General features: G+C 39.5%; 1 protein-coding gene across 3 annotated transcripts in view; it reads right to left on the reverse strand.

Annotated features, from left to right (window-relative positions):
* LOC129718023 (uncharacterized) overlaps positions 1–20611 on the reverse strand; it is a 717449-nt gene that overhangs the window by 282506 nt on the left and 414332 nt on the right. For all 3 annotated transcript variants that reach the window (XM_055668402.1, XM_055668399.1, XM_055668401.1), the window contains exon 3: positions 8964–9096. In XM_055668402.1, coding sequence (XP_055524377.1) covers positions 8964–9096 — 133 coding nt within the window. The remainder of the gene's footprint in view (positions 1–8963; positions 9097–20611) is intronic.

The raw sequence follows: 20611 nt of genomic DNA on the forward strand, positions 1-20611 counted from the left end.
ATCTCAAATTAAATTTTCCAATATCTTTATATGAAATTTCAAGCAATTTACTAAAAGGCATTCCTTTACAACTTTTTTCAATATCAGTCAATATTCAGATACGTTGGTTTATAAAAAAAACTGCTCAAAAACTTCAGCCCTTTTTAACTGTTAGTCTAGAGAAGAGAAATTTTATAAACTTTGATGAGTTTTCGACTGTTGGGATGTTGTGGACTTATGTTATACGTTCGGCTGAGCCACTTGAGATACAAAGTAAACACAGCCAGCAACTTCATCAACAGAGTCACAACACTATCCACAGCAAGCACCTACAACGAACAAAAAACAATTATTTACAAACAACTACAAAAAAACTGCTATCCGAGAACCCTGATTAGCCGATCACTGCAACAGAGAGCACGGAGAAATAACCCAGATCGCGAACACATAGTAGCCAACCAGCCACCAACCAACCCTGCCGCCTATACAGCACAACAGCACTCACGCAGCATACAACATAGCACCAAAAGTCACCAGATCTCTCCTAGTCAACCATCCAACCAAGCATCAACCACAGCAGAAATAGAAAACCAGCCAAAACATCCACACAACGTACAACATAGCAACAAAAATCATCATAACATTCCGAGTCAACCATCCAACGCAAACCACCAAGCAGCTACCACAGAAGCAACAGCAAGTCAATCGCCACCGCACCAAAAAACAACCAGCCAACCAGCACAAGACCAAGCAACACCCAGCCAGCCAACACCTCACCAAAAATCTTCAAGACAGCCACCACCGCACCAAGAAACAGCCATCCAACCAACACCTCACCAAGTAAGCCCAAATGCAGCAACACTATCATCACAACGGCCAACATATCGCTCAGTACTTTACATTCCAAAACTCTCTGAAAGGCTCAAGAAAACACTAATTCCGGATTATTCACACATCACCATTAGCAGCAGACAATACAACACAATTTCGCGAATGCACACAATAGTTAAAGACCCGATACGAAAAGAAGATCACAGCCAAATAATCTACAAGATTCCTTGCAACGATTGCAATAATTGCTACATAGGAATGACACAGAACAAATTATGCATGCGAATATCAGGACACAAATCGAATGTAAACAAAATGCAACAAATTCTTAGCACAAACACTAATACCAAACGAGAGCTTGATGAGTTGAAGGAAAAGACGGCACTCATCAATCACTGCATACTATACAAACACAACTTCGACTTCAGTGGAACAGTGATAGTAGACCATAGCAACCGTACCCATATACTCCCATTCCTAGAAATGTGCCATATACACAACACACCCAACACAGTCAACAAACGAGTTGATCTCGACGGACTCAACACAGCTTACGCAGCAGTTTTGTCAAGTATCGCACCCAACACAAACACTTCAGCCAATTAGTTCTTTCTCTTTTCTTTCAATCTCCCCACCAACAATATCGATTTCCTACCCCTCTCAAATCCAAACTAGTACCCATCAGTTCCCATCCGCCATCGCAATAGGTCCACAGCAAACAGAGTTGTAAGCTAATTTAAAATATTGGTTTGTCGAAAATAATTTAATATAAAAAACAATTTTGTTACCACCAAAACTATAGCATGTACCCAAAATCGCCCCAATCAGTATTGACGATTAGCTTTAAAAAGCATCTTGACAAGGAACGAACAAATAATATGTAAGTCACAGACACAATAACCACAGACAATCAGCTAGACTATAACTTTTTGTAAAACTATGCTAAAAAGCCTCTAATTTTGTAATAAATCCCCGCAGTTTCCCCTGAAGATGTCACTGACCAGTGACGAAACGTCGGATAGTATAAAATAAGTAGTTCTAAAATTTTTGTGACTGCTCAGAAATTTTATAAAAAGCATGCAAAATTGTTTAGTTTATTAAAACCTACATACCCACAAACTCTCACTGAATTCTGACAAAATCTGATCAAGTTGGTGCATAATCTGTCTCTTGGTTAACTTCGTGCATTTTTGTATTCACTTGCCAACCTACTAGTCAACCGATTAAAAACAACATGATAAATACTAAAACAATTAAAAACCACTTCAAGCGAGTTAAAAACCTTCATTTAACCAAGCAAACACGAATGTTTTATATACCGCAACTATAGGAACACGCATTCGCAACTATTGGAGCAAAAGCGTGCAGCATATTTTTGTTAATTTCAAGCCTCAAAACGTGTTTAAAGTCAATTTTAAGGTGCAAAACTATCAAGTAGAGCCCATTTCAACAGAAAATAATGAAAAGTACCAGCTAGACTCGTTTATCTTAGCCAAAAAAGGGCCAAACATGCATAACTCGTGCTTAGCTCCTCCACTATTGGGTCATTTACCCTATCTAACGGGTGACAACTAAAAAATTGGATTTTTTGAAGGTATTTCACTCCACAACAAACACACTCCGAGAGGAATGAGAATACGTATATGTACTCTCTCTCTCTCCTCTTTATACCAGTATTTGCTGTTCAAAATGGTGTCGGAACAAAAAGCATTCCGAGGGCGCATTGTACATTTCGCTATGACCTGCACAACGATTCCGCAGTATCGAAGATTTCTTTGGTATTTCAAATTCCTCTGGTGCAAAAATAACTGGACATCAACGATCTGCAAACAGTTGAATGGTAGAACCAAGCGATGCTCTCGAAAAGTCGACGTGCAGGCCGTACAACGCTCTTGTTCCGGCTTCATGAGAAAACTTCGTCGGGAGGCCGGTAACGGACTTATCACAAATGGTAATTTATTTTCTCGTATGTTCATAAAAATAAATCAGTTTTGCTTTATGCAACTTTTTTGACAGCAGTAGAAAAAATTCCCTATTTTCAGTTGTCCCCGTTACTAGATCACCAATAAATGAGAGACTTTCATTGAGCTTAGATAAATACCAATTACTATGAGTTCTAACTAGTTTACTATTAGTATAATCCACTATTAGTATTGGACCACTAGGAGTACTGTAGTCATGAAAGTAAGCATGTAACTCACTCGATCTTAGTCAGTTTATTTAACACAATCAAAGCTATCCATTCCTCTGATCTGTTTTACTATAGGAAGGAGTCATTTCGCAACTTCGAACCATGTGCCAACATTTAAAATTATGATTTCCTAGAAAGGACCAATATTCCTCTGGTCAGAAGAAAAGACAGCAGGGATACTGTAAAATTGCACATTCTCCGGACTTCATAGCAGTACCTGGCCCGCTCACTACCATTATCACTCATCACGTACAAAACGAGGGCATACGAAAAAACATGCTCACCAGTCTCTTCCGTGTATCTTTCGGGGCGTTGGGCCATCCCCGCTGCCATTGAGACACCTTCTAGTACATTGTGTTATGTTGGTTTGACCATTCACTGTCCTCCTTGATAGCGATGTACATAGACATCATGCCGGACAAGACGCAGATTTCATCGTATGACACTATACGATACGCACTCGCAATCCTACCTGAGCCTAGAGGTACTTTCCAAATTACCACAATACCTGTTAGTGCCTAGAGCTTTGGGTTACACTGGCGCACCATACCTAAGTATGGACGAAACAACGCAGAAAATTTTGTTTCACTGCCATACACCGCTGAGCTTTTCGACAACGTTGACCCCTAGCGTTATGTTGTCCGCGGAGGCGAAGATCGCAACTCCTACAGAGAACTTGAGTTTCAATACCCCATCATACATGAAATTCCAAAACACCAAGCCCAGGATAAACACTTCTGACTCTCTTCTCCATTGTAAACGTGTACTCGTTTCTGGAAGTAGTTTTCCAGAATCTTGTACAACGACACCGGTATATACATGTTTCTGAGCGCAGGCGCTATTAGGTCACAGCTGGCGCTATTGAATACGCAAAACCGTTCACACCCTCCGTGTACTTCACCTGTCTGTTGAGAACAGTCCTCTTAAGCCATCAATGTCCAGCAGCGAGATGGGTCTTTATGCCGTTGGGTCCCCGAGCTAGAAAGCTAATCGGCCTTCTGTCACTTCTACCTCTCAGGGAAGAGGTAGTCCTGCAGGCATATCGACATGACTACCCTCAACAACCCGTGTATTGATTGCCAGGTTCTGGTTATCATCTTGTCCCGGTGCTTTACTCACCTTTAAGGAGTTGGCAATTATGATGAGTTCCTCATTCGTAACCCTTGCCTTCTCCGCAATCTCGCTACGACTGTCGTTGCTCACAGAGGTTGGCCGACCATTCCCAGTCTGTGTCTGTGAGATACTGGAACGTCGGGTTTGAGAGTCGAATGATTTGACACGTGGTGTGGAAAGAGTCATAGAGGGACTCACGTTTTAGCAACACTGGTCATCGCTCTGCAGGCGCCGACACGCTTTTGGTCTTGGCCATTACGATCCTATAGGCCTCACACGTAAGACTCGTATTCGTACTCGCGCATAACCCGTCGAAACGAGGCTTTTTGCCCAGAAGAAAGGTCCTGTTTTATGGAATAAACTTGCTGAAGACACTGGATACATAAAATCAATATTTCACAGTCAAATCTAAAATGATCACGATTTTTCGAGTTTAGACCACTGTGGCATGGCGAGATCGACGAATGCTCCGCACATTCGCCTGGCGTGGGGTTTCGTTCTTCATTTTCTTCAATACTTCATAGTATTTAACTCCGTCCGTCTTGAGTATGAGGGCGTCCCCCTTCACTGCGCCTTCTGGTCGAGTTGGCACGAAGTCCTTCATGTAGAGTTTTTTTCCTGAGCACAGATTTTTACCAATCAGAACTAAGGCTGATACAAATTTTGAATAGTTTTTATGTCCACGGTTATCAAAGTTAGCTTAGGGTATGGCAAAAAATAAATAACATTGAGAAGAAAAAAAAGGATAAGCTTTTATAAAAAATTGAGTGCAAGTTACGACGTTTGTAACTTGCATGCAAAAGTGTGTTGAAAAATATTACACTATTATCATCATTAATCATTTGGCTTGCCTTTTGACGACACTTTTACTGTCACTGGACTTGTTTGTTGCCAAATTAAGCATATACGCTGTCGAAAAGTCAATAATATTAACAAAACGGCATGGATTTTTTTCTTCCCCTTCCAATTTTCAAGATTTTTGAAGGGGGGGAGTGACATAAAATGAAAATGAAATTTGTATCGGCCTAATTTAAAATTTTCAAAACCGGGATGATATCCGAAAACCGAAAATTGATCCCTGACGCCATTTTGAATTTACAGAAGGTAATTGACGAGTTCTGGAAAACAGCCAAAAATGACCAAATAGCACGTAATATGGTTTTTTTTTTTCAAAATAAAGATGATTTTCAGAGTTTGAAACCTGACTTCAGGTTCCGTTTTGAAATTGAAGATGGCGGCTTCCGGTTTCTGTGAAAAACCATCTAATACGGATACACGTGAATATAAAGTCGCAAATTGTTTATGTAATATGAAGTGTGTCGTAATAGTTTTGACGTGGAACTACGTTTTATACCTTGCACATAGGGGGGTAAATTGAAAATTTGATAACGAAACGGGAACGAAATTTGCCCCTTTTCAAATGCTTATAAGTAACGTTTCCAACCGATTTCCTTCATGCTTGCAACAATCGATTGTTAAATTACACACGTGTTCGCCCAAATGCAGAAAAATGTTGTTTGATTACGTGAACTATTGTACTATTAAAAATTGTCAAGCCTTTTTGAAACGGAGATTACGTCCTCTGGTTGGTCGCTTGCTGGCTTTTCCTAAAAAGGTCGACAGAATAGTACACCTAGTTAGCCGTAGCGTAGCGGATTGCAGCAATAGCAGTAATGTGTTGCGCCAGTATCAGCTGGCTTTCCGAATTTGCTTTCGGCTTAAACAAATCATTTGTTCGGTTGATCACATGTCTTGAAAGCAGCGCGGTTCTTTTCAGTGTTTGTGTGTTGTCAGAGTGGTTTTATTCTCCACTATCGGCACAGGACGGCCGTTGCTATCAGCATACTCTGTTTGGAAAAGCAAACTACTCTTCGCAAGGCAACTAAACAAGTAGTTGAAGATTTTTTTTGACGTAGAACTACGTTTTCCTTTAGCCTACCACATAGGGATGTAAATAAGAAAACTATTAAATGCTTATAAATCGGTTTGTTTTCAACCGATTTCCTTCATTTTTGCAGCAATTGTTTGGAAAATTATACACGCATCCACCCAAATGTAGAAAATTGTTGATTGATTATGCAAACTATTGTACTATTGATAATTGTCAAGCCTTGTTTAAACGAAAATTACGTCCTCTGATTGGTCGTTATATGATTGCTTCCCAAGCACGGTCGACAGAATCATATACCTTGCAATTGGAAACATGCTATTTGGCCTATATAAGAGCCTGTTTCAGCCGAAGCCGCTCATAATAGTTCTGGACAGCGACAAGTTGTCTACAGCAGTCGTCCTTCCTTAGCAGCAGCACTAGCCCTGTGGTTGGTCACCACGTCAGCAGCGCGGTTCTTCTCAGCGTGCCTCGCCAGACTGCCATTATTCCCCCACTGTTAGGGTAGCATGAAGATCGTCATCACCAAATTCAATTTTGAACGGCAAAATGCCTTTTTTCAGGGCAAATAAACAAGTCATTGAAAGTTAATAATTTTTGACAACGCGAGCAAGCATTCTGTGCGTATTCTAGCAGTTACATCTGTCGCGGCCGTCTAATTTACAGAAGGTGAAATAGCTTCCACAGTGCATGTTGTATCTTAACTCCCCCACTGTTGGAGCAGCACAAAGGTTGCGATCAGCAACCGATTTTGAACAGCAAAATGCCTTTTATGACGTAGAACTACGTTTTACTTTAGCATACCACATAGGGATGCAAACTGAAAAACTGGGACGAAATTTGTCCCTTTTCAAATGCTTATGGGTCGGTTGGTTTTCAACCGATTTTCTTCATTCTTGCAGCAATCGATGTGAAAATTATACACGCATCTGCCCAAATGCAGAAAAATGTTGTTTGAATCTACGAACTATTGCACTATTGAAAATTGTCAAGCCTTGTTAAAATAAAAATAACGATTGGTCGCTTGCTTGCTGTGTGTGTATGATATGGTATCATGTGTGTATGTGTGTATGTGTGTATGATATGGTATGATGTGTGTATGATATAATGATATGGTATGATGTGTGTGTATCTATGATAAGGTATGATTTGTTTGTGTGTGCTTTAACTCGGCACGATCTGCTAACTGCTGAATCCGGTTCACGAAATTCACAACCCTTCATTAGTAGACATTATAACTCATTACCCAAGTAAAAAAACTGGTTTTATCAAAGTTTTATAGCGCTCAATACAGCCCAAAAAGCGCTATAAAACTTTGTTAAAAACAGTTGTGTTACTAGGGTAATGAAACACTCAATGCATTTGTTAATAGTGTACGTAGTTCTACGTCATTTATGCGGTCGTGTCTTGGATACAACCTCCTACTTTTTTTTGAAAAGTCTCGAGCGCCAGATTTTGAAAATAAATGCTTTCTTATTTTGTTTAGTCCTATTTTATGCGCGAATTAAAAGCCAATAGCACTCCAAAAGCATGTGAGTAGTACAGGGATTTATTCCGTCGTGACGTTTTGGGATATTGCTTAGTTGAAATAGGTTGATAGATATGGAATTTTTAACAACCACGTGAAAGTTCCCGATCACAGCAATTTATTTTGTACTCCAGCACGGCACAAAACGTGAAAAGTGTTGTATTATGCTAATACAGTAGACTTCCAGTGTTTATTCAACGAAGAGTTTCTTAATTTGACCTAGCAATAATTTGAATCTGAAGTTTTTTGAAATCTTTTGTCAAAATTTAATGATGGTGAAATAAAAATTTAAAGAGGCGAATTTTACATTTCAAGCAAAACAGAGCGTGTAGCATGCAACTTTTAATTTCATTATGGATTTTATAACTTCGTTGAGAGAAAGTAACTCAAACAAAACTAACCTAACATTAAATTCTTAAATATGGTTGTATGGTAAATCAGTCAAAACCAGCCGATCTTTTACTCCGGTTGGTATTAGCGAACGGATTTCGTACCGGAGAACCTGTGCCATATGAATTAAAACCCGTAAAACTTTAAACTGTAATTTCGATCCACAACTCGAAGCGTAATCCGCACTGGATTGACCGAAAATAATGGGATAAAATTGCCTATCGTACAGTGTGAATCATATGCAAGACTGGCGAGCCTCGGACTGCATTTAAAATAACGAGATTTATACAGTGCGGATCTATACTTCCTCCCTTTCCATTTCAATATTTTCTGACAAGTACAGCGACCGCGGAAAGTTTGTTTGAGCACCAACCCCCGTACCATTAATCCGCTTCCACGACAGTTTCTCGACCGGGCCGGCCAATTCGCATACTGTTTGTTTGACAGCGAACAAAGTGCATAAGTAGTTAATCCTGCCAGAGTGCGCACGGTTCGCAGGAAAGCATAAACCGAATAAATCCCGGAACATGAATGCAAATAATAAATTCTGTGTGGTCGAAAGTAGTGCAGCAGCCCAATCGATGAGAGTTCGGGCATTTTATCAACCATTGATAGCTTTATCCTGTTAGGAAGTGAGAAAGAGTTGTACGCACCTGTGTTAGCACCAGTTGGTGGCTTTGGGTCGGTCATACCGGAATTTAACGTGGTACTTAAGAATCAATTTTCAGAGAGTCATTCCAAATAATTGACGAACATTTTTATTAAAATGAAGTTTTTCACACGTATAGATAGACAGACACGTATTTACTACTAATGAAACATTTATATCCAAAACTATGCAACTGCCTTGCAACAGGATCAAAACAACCGGTTTGTGGTTCAAACTGGTGTTGAGAAACATGTCACCTAACTGTTCATTTTTGTTACTTATTGATCACTTCTAAATGACTAAACCGATATTTACCTATTTAAAATTTACTAAAATATAACGTTCGGCGACTTTTGCCGGCTTGCTTTCATTTCTTCACCATTTTGTCACTCACCTGTACAGAGGCTTTCCGGCACTCTCTCGGAACCACAGCACCATGTAGACACGATCGTTTGCCTCGTCCGGTGTAATGTCACAAGGAAGCGTTGCCGTCCGACCGAGCACAGCTTCCACCGTCGTCGTCGATACTGAAGCGAGAAATATGAGAGGAAGAAAAAAAAGTAGGTCACTCAACAGAGTCAACTCAAAGCTACCGTGAGGAGGAGCAGGAGGAGGGCTTGTGATAAATGCAAATACACTAAATAGATCGATCCTCGGAGAGCTTGGGCCCAAAACCAGGGTCATAGTTCATTTTGATTGACGGCCCAGGGAAAGAGAAGGTAACACGGACAAGACAATCAATAACCGCCTGACGGGGGATGAGAATTTGTGTGACAAATGATGCTGCATAGGGGGGAATTGGGAATTGCAGGGTACAAAAGATAGGAAGGTTCCCACTTATATTTGGCTACGCTGATCAATATCAGATTATTGCTGATACATATTTGAATATCATTAGAATGGCGGTATTGCTGACCAATCTACTTCTAGGAGGCCATTGTTTCTCACTGTGGAGAAAAAAAAGAGATTGGATGGATGAATTTTGTTGCGACTTCGAGTAGGGAAAAACGAAATCAATTTATTATCTCCATCAGCTTTTTCGGTCCATCCTTTTTTTCTCGTTAGCAAGAAGCAGGAACTGAGATTGGATACTGGGGCATGTTGGGATTGGTTCAATTATATAAATTACTTGTACCTTGGGATTTTCGACTGATTTTACTAGCATCACGATTACACTCACAAAGGGGGGTTCAGTTCAGGGGAAAGCTTTTGGATTCAATGTCGGTAATTATATTTAACTTGTTTGATTGAACGTTACAACAGATTGATATTCAATAGGAATGTTTAAATAAACGAGCCATTAGTGGTTGGTTACACTCACCGGAAAAAATCGCTCATGCAGTAATTGAAATAATCCTCGATTATCAATGGTGTGGAAAAATTCATTCAGCGCTGATTGCCTATTTTCATCAGTTAAAAAAGCGTTAGTCAAGTAAAAAAGAATTTTCGTTTAAGGCAGGATTGGCCAGTTTAAAAAGTTGAGTTGTGGTGTGGAGATTGGTACAAACAAATACACTGGTAATGAATAGTATTGAAACACAGTTGAAGGTTAGTGGAATATTTTGGGCACGCTGGTTTCTCTTTAGTTGAGTAATTAAATAAATAAATCTACTTGCGAGCAGAAACTGAACTTTGTTCAAACGAATATATAGATTCTTGTATTATTGTCGTTAACTGTAGTAGATGATAACAGTGGAAAACCAAAAAAGCAGAAACAAAAGTAGAAACTAGAACGAATTTGTATGTGCACTCCATTGTGCACAAAACGTAAAGTTACACAATCGGATGACCTAAATGTTTGCCAAAAAGTTGTCTTGTCTATGCTTCCACTGACATCTAAGTTTGATATTGTAAATTCTGGAAAATTGCCAATCAGCTGCTGGCAATATTTGTCGGTGGCAATTTACGTGTACTTATCTACGTGTATTTATCTGCCAGAGCCGCAGCCGAAGATGGTTTCAATTGTCGTAAACTTCCACTGTGTTACGACTATTGTGCGACAAATCGGTCAACAACCTGAACCAAGTTGTACTACTAGTTGATAATATATCTAAAGTCATTTCTGATAGTTGTCGTGAGCTTCATATGAATGTCAAATAAATTCTAAAAAGTGATGATTCTTGCCTGCTCTGAAAATCATGTGTTATTGATATTATTAAGGTTTAATAATCTGATTTATGAAAATGTTACTGTTAGTACTCTTTTAATCTTGTTTAGTGCCAATTCCGATAACTGCAGGGTATTCTATACATTATTTCCAGTAGTTAGTCTTTTTTTTATTTGATTTCTGCCCATGGTGATGTCGATATTTTCGCAGTGCTGATTATAGTGACGCATCATGCGATTTATTGGGCCATTTTTTGAGTTGTTTGTTCTGTGAGAATTTTCCGAAAATATTTTACGATTTCTTAATAGACGACTGGGTGCATAAAAATTTTAGTTGTGATAATAAATGAGTAGATTGCACGCGTTGAGAAATAATGTCATTGATAAAATAAAGCATTGAAAGATCGCGGCGTTCTTTAAGTGCTTGTATGTCTATAAGCATGCAGCGTGCTTCATATGATGGTAAGGGAAATGATGTCCAATTTAGCTTACGAAGCGCGTACAAAAGAAATTGTTTTTGGACAGATTCAATGCGTTCTTCATGTGTGGCAATATAGGGATTCCATACAATGCTACAGTATTCCAGAATTGGTCGGACGTATGTAATATATAAAAGTCCCCATACTATTTGCTTTGTTGATAATTGAATTATAATGTTCTATTAATGTAAGTTTGGAGTCTAAGATTACGCCTAGGTCCCTTACGATTTTGCATTTTTCTACTGGTTGGTTTCCTAAGAAAATGTTTGTAGGTGGTGTTACTGTTTTTCTGCTAAACGCTATTGAATTACATTTTTTAATGTTGAGTTGTAATAGGCTTTTGTTGCACCAAGTGTAGAATACATTAATTTCATTCTGGAATATTTCGAAGTCTTCTGCATTGGTTATTTCTATAAAGAGCTTCATGTCATCAGCATATACAAGCACATGTATTGACTTAAGAAGAAAGGAAATGTCATTTACGTATAATATAAAAAGAAGAGGGCCCAGGTGGGAACCTTGAGAAACCCCAGAAGTTACTTCCATTGGGTTTGAAAAGGAATTTTGAAAGCGGACTATTTGTGTTCGTTTTGTTAAGTATGACTGCATTCCAAAAATTTTGTTTCAGTACCGTATTTTTCGAGCTTGAAGAGCAATAGTGGTATGTCGATTCTGTCAAATGCCTTGCTAAAGTCCGTATAAAGAGCTTCTACGTGGTTACCGTTGTCCATTACAGTACATTACAGAGTGAAAGTTATTAATTCCAAAAGATTTGTGGTAGTTGATCGGCCTTCTACAAAGGCCGTGCTGTTGAGTTGTAATTTGGTGTTTTACTTGTTGAAAGATTTTTTCATTAATTATTGATTAAAATAATTTTGGAATGCATGAAATAATGGCAATTCCACGATAATTACGAATGTCAGATTTAGCGCCAGATTTGAAAATTGGCACTAAATATGAAGTTTTCCAGAGTTTTGGGAAAATTCCATTCTTCAGGGACATGTTAAAAAGGTGTTGTAAGGGTGTAGATAGTTCTTCTGCCAAGTTTTTGAGAAAAATTGGAGCTATTCTGTCAGGTCCAGGACCTTTCGTAGCGTCTAAATTTTTAAGTGCGTTTTGAATTTCGAATTCAGATATTTGATTGACAGATAAAGAATTCGAAAATTCAGAAAATACGAGAAGCATTCGCGTTCGCGATCTGTTTCTTCATATGTGGTGTAAATTTCTTGAAAAAAAGTGGCAAAAAGACTACATATTTCATTACTAGTTTGTCCTACATTACTGTCAAGATGCATTCGTGATGGAAAGTTGTTACTTTTTAGTTTGGTTTTTACGTAATTAAAGAAGTTCTTAGGGCAAGACTTGTTTTGATGTTCGGTTTTACGATTATGTTCATCATGTGCAATTTTAATGGCTGCGTCAAGTTGACAGCAAATTTCTTGGTAGTTTTGAAGATTTTCGCTATTGTTGTCTTTTTTGTATATTTTATGTGCTTTTTGTTTTCTATTTTTTAGGTTCTTCAATTGTGGATTAAACCACACTGGATATTTGTTGGTGTTCGTTCGTCTTCTTTTTTTAGAGGTACATTTTCTGATATAATTTGATAAATTATTTCATAAAATTTTGTTACTTCTTCGTTGACATTTCCTTCTTTACAAATTATACTACGCCAATTTATTATGCGAAGTCTACGTTTGACTTGTTTGAAGTCAGTTTTGTGGTATTCCGGTACATCGTACTCGCAGTCGCTAGGGTACGAAGTGTTATTCATTACTATTGAATATTCAATTGCTGTGTGGAATGCTTCATTTTTCCAGATGGGAGTCAATGATGCATCTACACAGAAGTCTTCAGTGCAGTTTGTGAATAATAGGCCTAAATAAGCATTTTGTTTGTTTTTGACATGATTGATTTGATATAGACCGAGTTCTGTGGATTTGCCAAAAAGATACTGCAGTGTTTCGTTTTCGCCTACGACTGGGAGTAAGAAAGATTCATTTTCAATGTCTACAATAAAGTCTGCATTACGCTGGTTGAAGTCGCCATAGACATGCAGTTTTACTTCTGGTTTCATGTTAGACATAATAGATTCTAGAGTTTTGAAAAATAATTCATACGAATGTTTATGAGCATGTTCCGGTGGAAAGTACACGGAACAGAAGATATGTTCTTCGCCAGCAATAAATGCTTTGGCCCATACGTGTTCAAATTCTTTAAATTTGTCGGATATTATTTCTTCAGAAGTAAAGTCTACACTAATGGCAATGAGGACTCCACCGCCTGACTTTTTTTGACTGGTAGACAAATTCCGATCGTGCCGGAATACATTATAATTGTTTCCAAATACTTCTTCCCTTCTTACGCTTTCGTCCCAGCTACTTTCAGTTACTAAAATTATTTTAAAAGATGACGACAATAGATTTTGTTGAATTTCTTTCATGCGATTCATGCTTTTCATGCGATTGAAATTCTGACAATAGATAAGAATTTCAGTCGCATTCTGTCGAAGAAGCGAAGAAGTGTTAGTCAAGTTATTACTTATGTTAAAATATAATGGTTCTTCCTCTTCTAAAACCAAATATTCTGCTAGATTTTGCAAAACCAAATAAGTTATCTCTATGAAATCATCCCGTTATTTATATAATACAAATAAAGCACACAAAAATTTCTTCCATGACTATTTTTAATTATCATGCTAAAATGTATCTCCCAGATGGTCTCGAGGTACGATTCTGGTTTAACAAACCATTCATCGTAGGTTCGAGTCTCGGCAGCGCAATTGTCCTGTACACTAACCAGTTGACTGCGAAGTCCGTGTACAAATAAACAGAAGGTCGAGTTTCGAATCGGAAAGAAGCACCGATGCCTTGCTGCTCACTTTGCTTTGCTAAATGTTGAAGGTACAATGGAATGAGCTCAGTTCGATTGTTTCGCCTCTGTATTTAATTACCCGCAAATATTTCGCGAAATTATCATGAATCGCACGTAGATCGGAAATTCGTCTTGAAAATGTTCAAAGTCGCATGTTTTACTTTCTCAGCATGTCTCTTCAAATGCCGAAATCCAATGGATTTGAAACAGGAGACGAAGCGGGCCTTTCAGAAATGCTGATAAAACATGGAACATTTTCTTTTCACCACCTCAGAACAATCGAAGTACCGGCACTGAAGCTTGTTAAGGGTGGAAACTTTCTTCTCCACATAATTTGCTGGCTTGTGATGACGTGTAAGTAGTAATCTTTGTAGGTTTTCACACCCCTGGCACTGAATGACAGAGGTAATTTCCTGTCAAGAGGATATTTCTCTTAACACCCTCACTATTGAAGCATTCTGAAAATCGTCCACTCCTCTTTTATTACTGGAATATAACGAAAACATACTCCATATGTCGAATAATTTTGCTTTTGAAAGAAAGGCTCCAAAGTGAACACTATTTCATCCGCAAAAAATATATTGTGAGCAGCGCCAGTTAGCAGGAAGTGCGATGAAATATTGGTTAATGTTTTTTAAATCTCTTTTATTCTACATTAAAAGAGAAATATGCTGAGCTGCTGAGTTCCCAACTTTTTTCAGGATTCAATATCAACTCTTGTTGGTGGCTTAAAAGTTCCGGAGGTAATATTTGTTAAGTTAGAAAACTGATATTTAGAAACTCTTTCTTCAATAACAATTCAGCTTCAACAGCTTTTTTTGAGATATATTAGACCCTTCACTATAAAATTATCATTATCCTATCAAGTCATGGTGGTTAAGAAAAAACGATCGATCAAAAAATCGACCAAAGCGGATTGGACGTTTTGAAGTGCTTCTCTAAAAAAATTACACGCAAATCTGAGAGTCGCTGCATGCTGCACCTGTTTTGGTTGTTCCTAAAGATCTAATAGCTAAACAGTCAATAATCGTCGATAGAAACAACGCTGATCAATTTTGTATGCAGAATAGTGTGTCAAATTTGTTTGCACCACCTCATCACCCCTATCACTCTGCTTACTAAAATACCTATGTTGATGCGGTGGTAGCTTTTCACTAGAAACAGGCTTTGTTTTGCTCTTAGAGAGAAAGCAATTTTCTCTCCTCTCAACAACTTACTTACTTTTAAGGCGACAGTTCATTGAGATCCCAAGCCGAATCCAGAATACGCCTCCACAAAACTCGATCTTGGGCTGCTCCTATCTAGTCTACGCCTCCACAAAACTCGATCATGGGCTGCTCCTATCTAGTCTACCCTTACACCGCTGCTCTGGCATCTTCAACGACAGCACACACCCAGCGCGTGCGAGGTCTGCCTCTGGGAGCTCGTAGCCGCAAGGTTACAGAGTCTGCCTTGGTAAGCGGGTGGTCGTGTATTCGAATCTTCTTCAATAGTGCCACCGCCAGTAATATGAGGTGCGGAGTACAGAGAACACCTAGGCAATATCACAACAGATCTAATCTCTGGTCGCAGTGATGAGTCAACACAGGAAAAAAAAAGGTCTGCCTCGAAGTCGTCGGCCTCTATCCGGTTCTCTGCCAAATATTATCTTTGTTGGTCGCTCATCCACCATCCGTGCTACGTAGCCAGCCCACTGTAACCTGCCGTGTTTCATCAGCTTAACAATATCGGCGTGTTTGTATACTTTTCGTACAGCTCGTGATTTAAGTGCCTGCTCCAAACCCCATTTTACAGTTTGCCATCGAGGAATGATCGCAGGATTCTACGCTCGCAGACCCCAAGCGTCCGTCGATCAGCCTCCTTCCACGTCCACGATTCATATCCGAAGGGCGCCACCGGGAGGATCAGAGCTCTCTGCCAGCCACCATGTACTTCGTTTCGGCAGTGTTTATGGTGAATCCAATTCTCGCAGCTTTCCTTATGAGGGCCGTAAAGGTCTCCTCAACTGCTCTACGGTTAACACCAATTATATCAATGTCGTCCGCGAAGCCTAGAAGCATATGAGACTTCGTGATGATGGTCCCGCTCTTCTGCCGATCTGCCCTTTGTATTGCACCTTATTAAGCTTTGTTGAACAGCAAGTTCGAGAGCCCGTCACCATGCTCCAGACCATCTAAAGTCACGAACGCGTCCGAAAATTCGCCCGCTGTCCTGACGCATGATGTGAAACCGTCAAGCGTTGCACGTAACAGTTTAATTAGTTTTGTTGGAAATCCATGTTCAAGCATGATTCGCCACAGCTCGCTGCGTTTCACTGTATTGTACGCCGCCTTCAAGTCAATGAACAGACGCTGGAAGTCAATCAAGTCAATGAACAGTCGCTGGAACAGGATACGGGAGAGAATTTTATAAGCGGAATTGAGGAAAGTTATGCCTCGATAATTACTACAGTCGAGTCAATGCCCCTTCTTGTAGATAAGACATATGAGTCCTTCCAACCAGACCATACCTTTAAGATAATCTTGACCATATCCTTAGGTTAATCTGGTGGATTGCACTACACAGCCACTCGATTCCGGCTTTGAAAAGTTCGGCCGGTAAACCGTTTCCAGCGGCTTTTTGGTTCTTCAGCTCTTTGCAACAACTGTGAACTTTAATTTAAGGGGTAATATCCACCAAAAGAAATTTTGTCTTGTCATTTTTTTATTGGTCCAAATAATGCTGAAAGCTAGAATCAAAATCTACATCGCCCAAGTACTGATCTAAACTCTTTTTTGTCTTGTCATTTTTTTATTGGTCCAAATAATGCTGAAAGCTAGAATCAAAATCTACATCGCCCAAGTACTGATCCAAACTCAAAATTCGTATAAATCAATTTTTACTGAACAAATTTTTTGCTCCAAAAAAACATTTCTCGTTTTTATGGCGATGCTCATTTTTCGTTTTATTTCGAGGCTTTGTAAACTAGCAGAAGTTACCTATGATCATTATCGTGTTTCAAATTTGAAGTAAGGAGGTCGCTGCATCAAGTTTCGACCGTTATAGCGCGTGTATAGGCTCGCAATTTCCTGTTGTTTAGTCGATCAGCCGTTCTCGTTGTGTACGTTCTTTGTTTGAGTTTTTATGTACTTTTTCACTGTGAGTTATCCTCAAAAGTACTTAAATATGAGTGACAAGTTTGAGTTTTGCGTGGGATCGGACGCCAACCGCTCAAAGTCGCTGAGCACCGCATGTCTGATATCGCGAAAGAGGCTAGGCGCAGGCCCAGGAAGGACAACTTTACAGCGCATGGATAGCTGACAGAAGGTGAAAAAAATAATAGGGGCTTTATTATTGCGATTCTTAAGATTTATAGCATTTTGGAACTTCAAACGCGTTTTGAAGTAAAATACTTCTCTCAGGAAGTTCGGCTACATAGGGATGTGAAATGAAAATCTAAAACCGAAAAAAGTGGAAAATATGTCCAATTTCAAATGCTAATAAATTGGTTAGTATTCGATGGATTTCCTTCGTTCTTTTAGCAACAGATTGGAAAATCTTCTAAGAATATTTCCAAATGCAGATAATTGTAATTTTATTATTCAAACGATTGTACTATTGAGAAAAGTCAAGCCTTGTCAAAACGAAAATTCGGCCTCTGATTGGTCTTTATATGATTGCTTCCCAAGCACGGTCGACAGAATCATAGACCTTGCCATTTGAATTTCGCATTTTGTCCTATATAAGAGCCTGTTTCACCAGAAGCCGCTCATTAGAATTCTAGACTGCGACCTCCCTTCAGCAGCAGCAGTAGCAGTGCGGTGGATACAGCAGCAGTATCAGCATCGATAGCAGCGGATAGCGGTTACAGCTGTGGTATGGCAACGAATAGCGCAGTGCGTCTCAGCATCGATAGCAGGGCCAGCTGATGCAGGGCAGCGGATACCAATGGCGAATAATAGAATAGCGACCATAGCTGCGGCAACGGATATCACCATCGATAGCAGTCGTGTCAGTCATTTTTTAATTTGTTGTTCAATTCAATATCGGAAAAGATACCGATCACATCTTGGCGTAATCACTGACAGTGCGAATAAAGTATTCCTTGAGATGAAATAAACAGTGAAAAGCTGATTTAACACTCAAAACTAGACGGCTCATGTGTTGTCGAAATGAGTCAACTTTTCATTGAATGTATCTACGCCCGTTATCGCGCAGAGATTGCATTTTACTAAAGTGCCTCACGGCATCAGCTGCTATCGATGCTGATACCCGCTGCAACTGCTACGCTATCCATAGCCATGCCAATGTTTTGGCAGCTAAACGCTGCCTGGTATCCACTGCACTACTGCTGCTGTTGCTAAGGGAGGACTGCTGTTGTCGCTGTCTAGAACTATTATGAGCAGCTTCGACTGAAACAGGCTCTTACATAGGGATGAAAAACCTATCGATACGTATCGATAGTGGTAGGAAATCATTGATAACTATCGATAGCCATTTCAGACGATATTTCCCATCCTTACTCTTATACTGACAAACAGCACATTCAAATTGCAAGGTCTATTTTTCTGTCGACTGTGTTTGGAAAGCAATAATATCAACGACCAATCAGATCAATTGAATTTTGCGTTTCAACAAGAATTGACCATTTTCATTAATATAGTAAGTTGCTTGTCATGATTTGGACTAGACAATTTTTGAATTTTTATTATACGAAAAATTAATTTTTAAGCTGATAATGAAAGCTTTCCGGATGTTGTGCTCATGACTGAAGGAAAAGATAATTCAGTACGTTCTGAGACACGGAGATGAATAGCCAAATCTGCTCAGAATTTCGCTAGGTATCCAAAACGTTCTTTTCATTGGATGCATTTACTAGTGTGCCCGCTATCGCTCAGAGACAGCATTTCATTAAAATGCCCCACTGTATCAGCTGGCCTTGCTAATATTGATGTTGAGATCAACTGCAACCGCTGCTCTATCCCCGTTGCCACAGCAGTGGACGCTTCCGTTGCCATTGGTATCCGCTGCCCTGCATCTGCATCAGATCAGTCGAATTTTGCGCTTCAACGTCAAGCCAAATATATATCTGTTCCAAATTTCTTAAAATAGTGAATTGATTTTAGAGAAAATATCAACTCTTTAATTAGGTTTTTATTTAATCCTGAAAAGGACAATTTGTTGTTTAATTTAATGTTTGATAAGATGCCGATCACATCTTTGCGTTCTCACTAGCAGTGCGAATAAAGTATTCCTTGGGGGAAAATAAACACTGACAAGCTTGATACTCAAAACTAGACGACTCAAGTATTTTAAACACCAGCTTTCCAGATCGTTCTTTTCATTGGAAGCATTAACTAGTGTTCACGTCGTTCAGAGACAGCATTTCATTAAAATGCTCCACTGCAGCAGCTGGCCCTGCTATCGATGCTGAGATACGCTGCGCTATTTGATGCCATACCACAGCTGTGACCGCTATCCGCTGCTATCGATGCTGATACTGCTGCTGTATCCACTGCACTGTTACTGCTGCTGCTAAGGGCATCTTCAGCGGTGGTCCAAATCGTTGTTTTGTTCTATTTTTTGGAACAAACTCAAATTCACTGCTGCACCGGTGGTGTAAATTTTGTTTTATACCAGATCTATACTGAAGAAATTTGAAACTGGTATACGTTTTGGTCTTTTTTTGTCACTTTTTGGAACAAGAAATAGATCGTTCTAAAACCCTTTGTACGCTACCAATAGGTGGGTAAAATGTCATATTTTAATTGAATACCTCATTTTTAGCTATTTCCATATAAGCATTTTGCGTATGTTGGGGAGTAAACAAAACAAAGATTTTTTATGACAATTCACAATTCATTTTTGTGGCTTTTCTGAAGAAGAAAATAAACAGGTTTGTCGTTTTTGGCTTCAAGGAAACCGACCAGCAAAAGGGGGAATTCTGGAAGATCATTATCGTAGGTTCAACTACTTGGTTTGCAACAATCAGCCACTAGGATAACAAATGTGTTGGCTATTTTGTTATTCGCTTTAATTGTAGTGGGACTAGAGGAGACCGTAAGAGGCCAGATGTTCCTAGAAGACACTGAACTGGAAACGTTCAAAATGCAGGCTTGTTTCAATATCTTCAAAGCCGAACCCAAGTTTAAAGAACTGCTAGATTCTGAAAGATTGATGAAGATTGATGCATTTCCGCGTTTCACTGGCACGGTATAGCTGCTCCAGCTCCTCATGCTCACGATTCTCTTGCTGGCGCTTCTTTCGTCTGAGAATCGTGGTCATCTCGTTCCGTGCCCGTTTGTAATTGGCCTAGTTCTCTCTCGTTGACCTGCCCATGTATATCGCCCAGGTCCGGTTCTTCTCATTCACCGCTGCCGCGCACTCCCCGTCATACCAGCCGATTCTGCCTGCTTCCACTCCGCGGGGGTCGGCGATGTCGCGCGTGGTATACGGTCGACAGTTTTGAGCGCAATGATACCGCAACTAGGTAGTGGTCCGAGCCAATATCCGCACCGCGATGGGTACGTACGTTTGTAATGTCTGAGTAGAACCGGCCGTCGATGAGAACATGGCCAATTTGATTTGCTATACGTTGGTCAGGTGA

The sequence above is a fragment of the Wyeomyia smithii genome, chromosome 1, assembly GCF_029784165.1.
Source record: "Wyeomyia smithii strain HCP4-BCI-WySm-NY-G18 chromosome 1, ASM2978416v1, whole genome shotgun sequence".
Lineage (NCBI taxonomy): Eukaryota > Metazoa > Arthropoda > Insecta > Diptera > Culicidae > Wyeomyia > Wyeomyia smithii.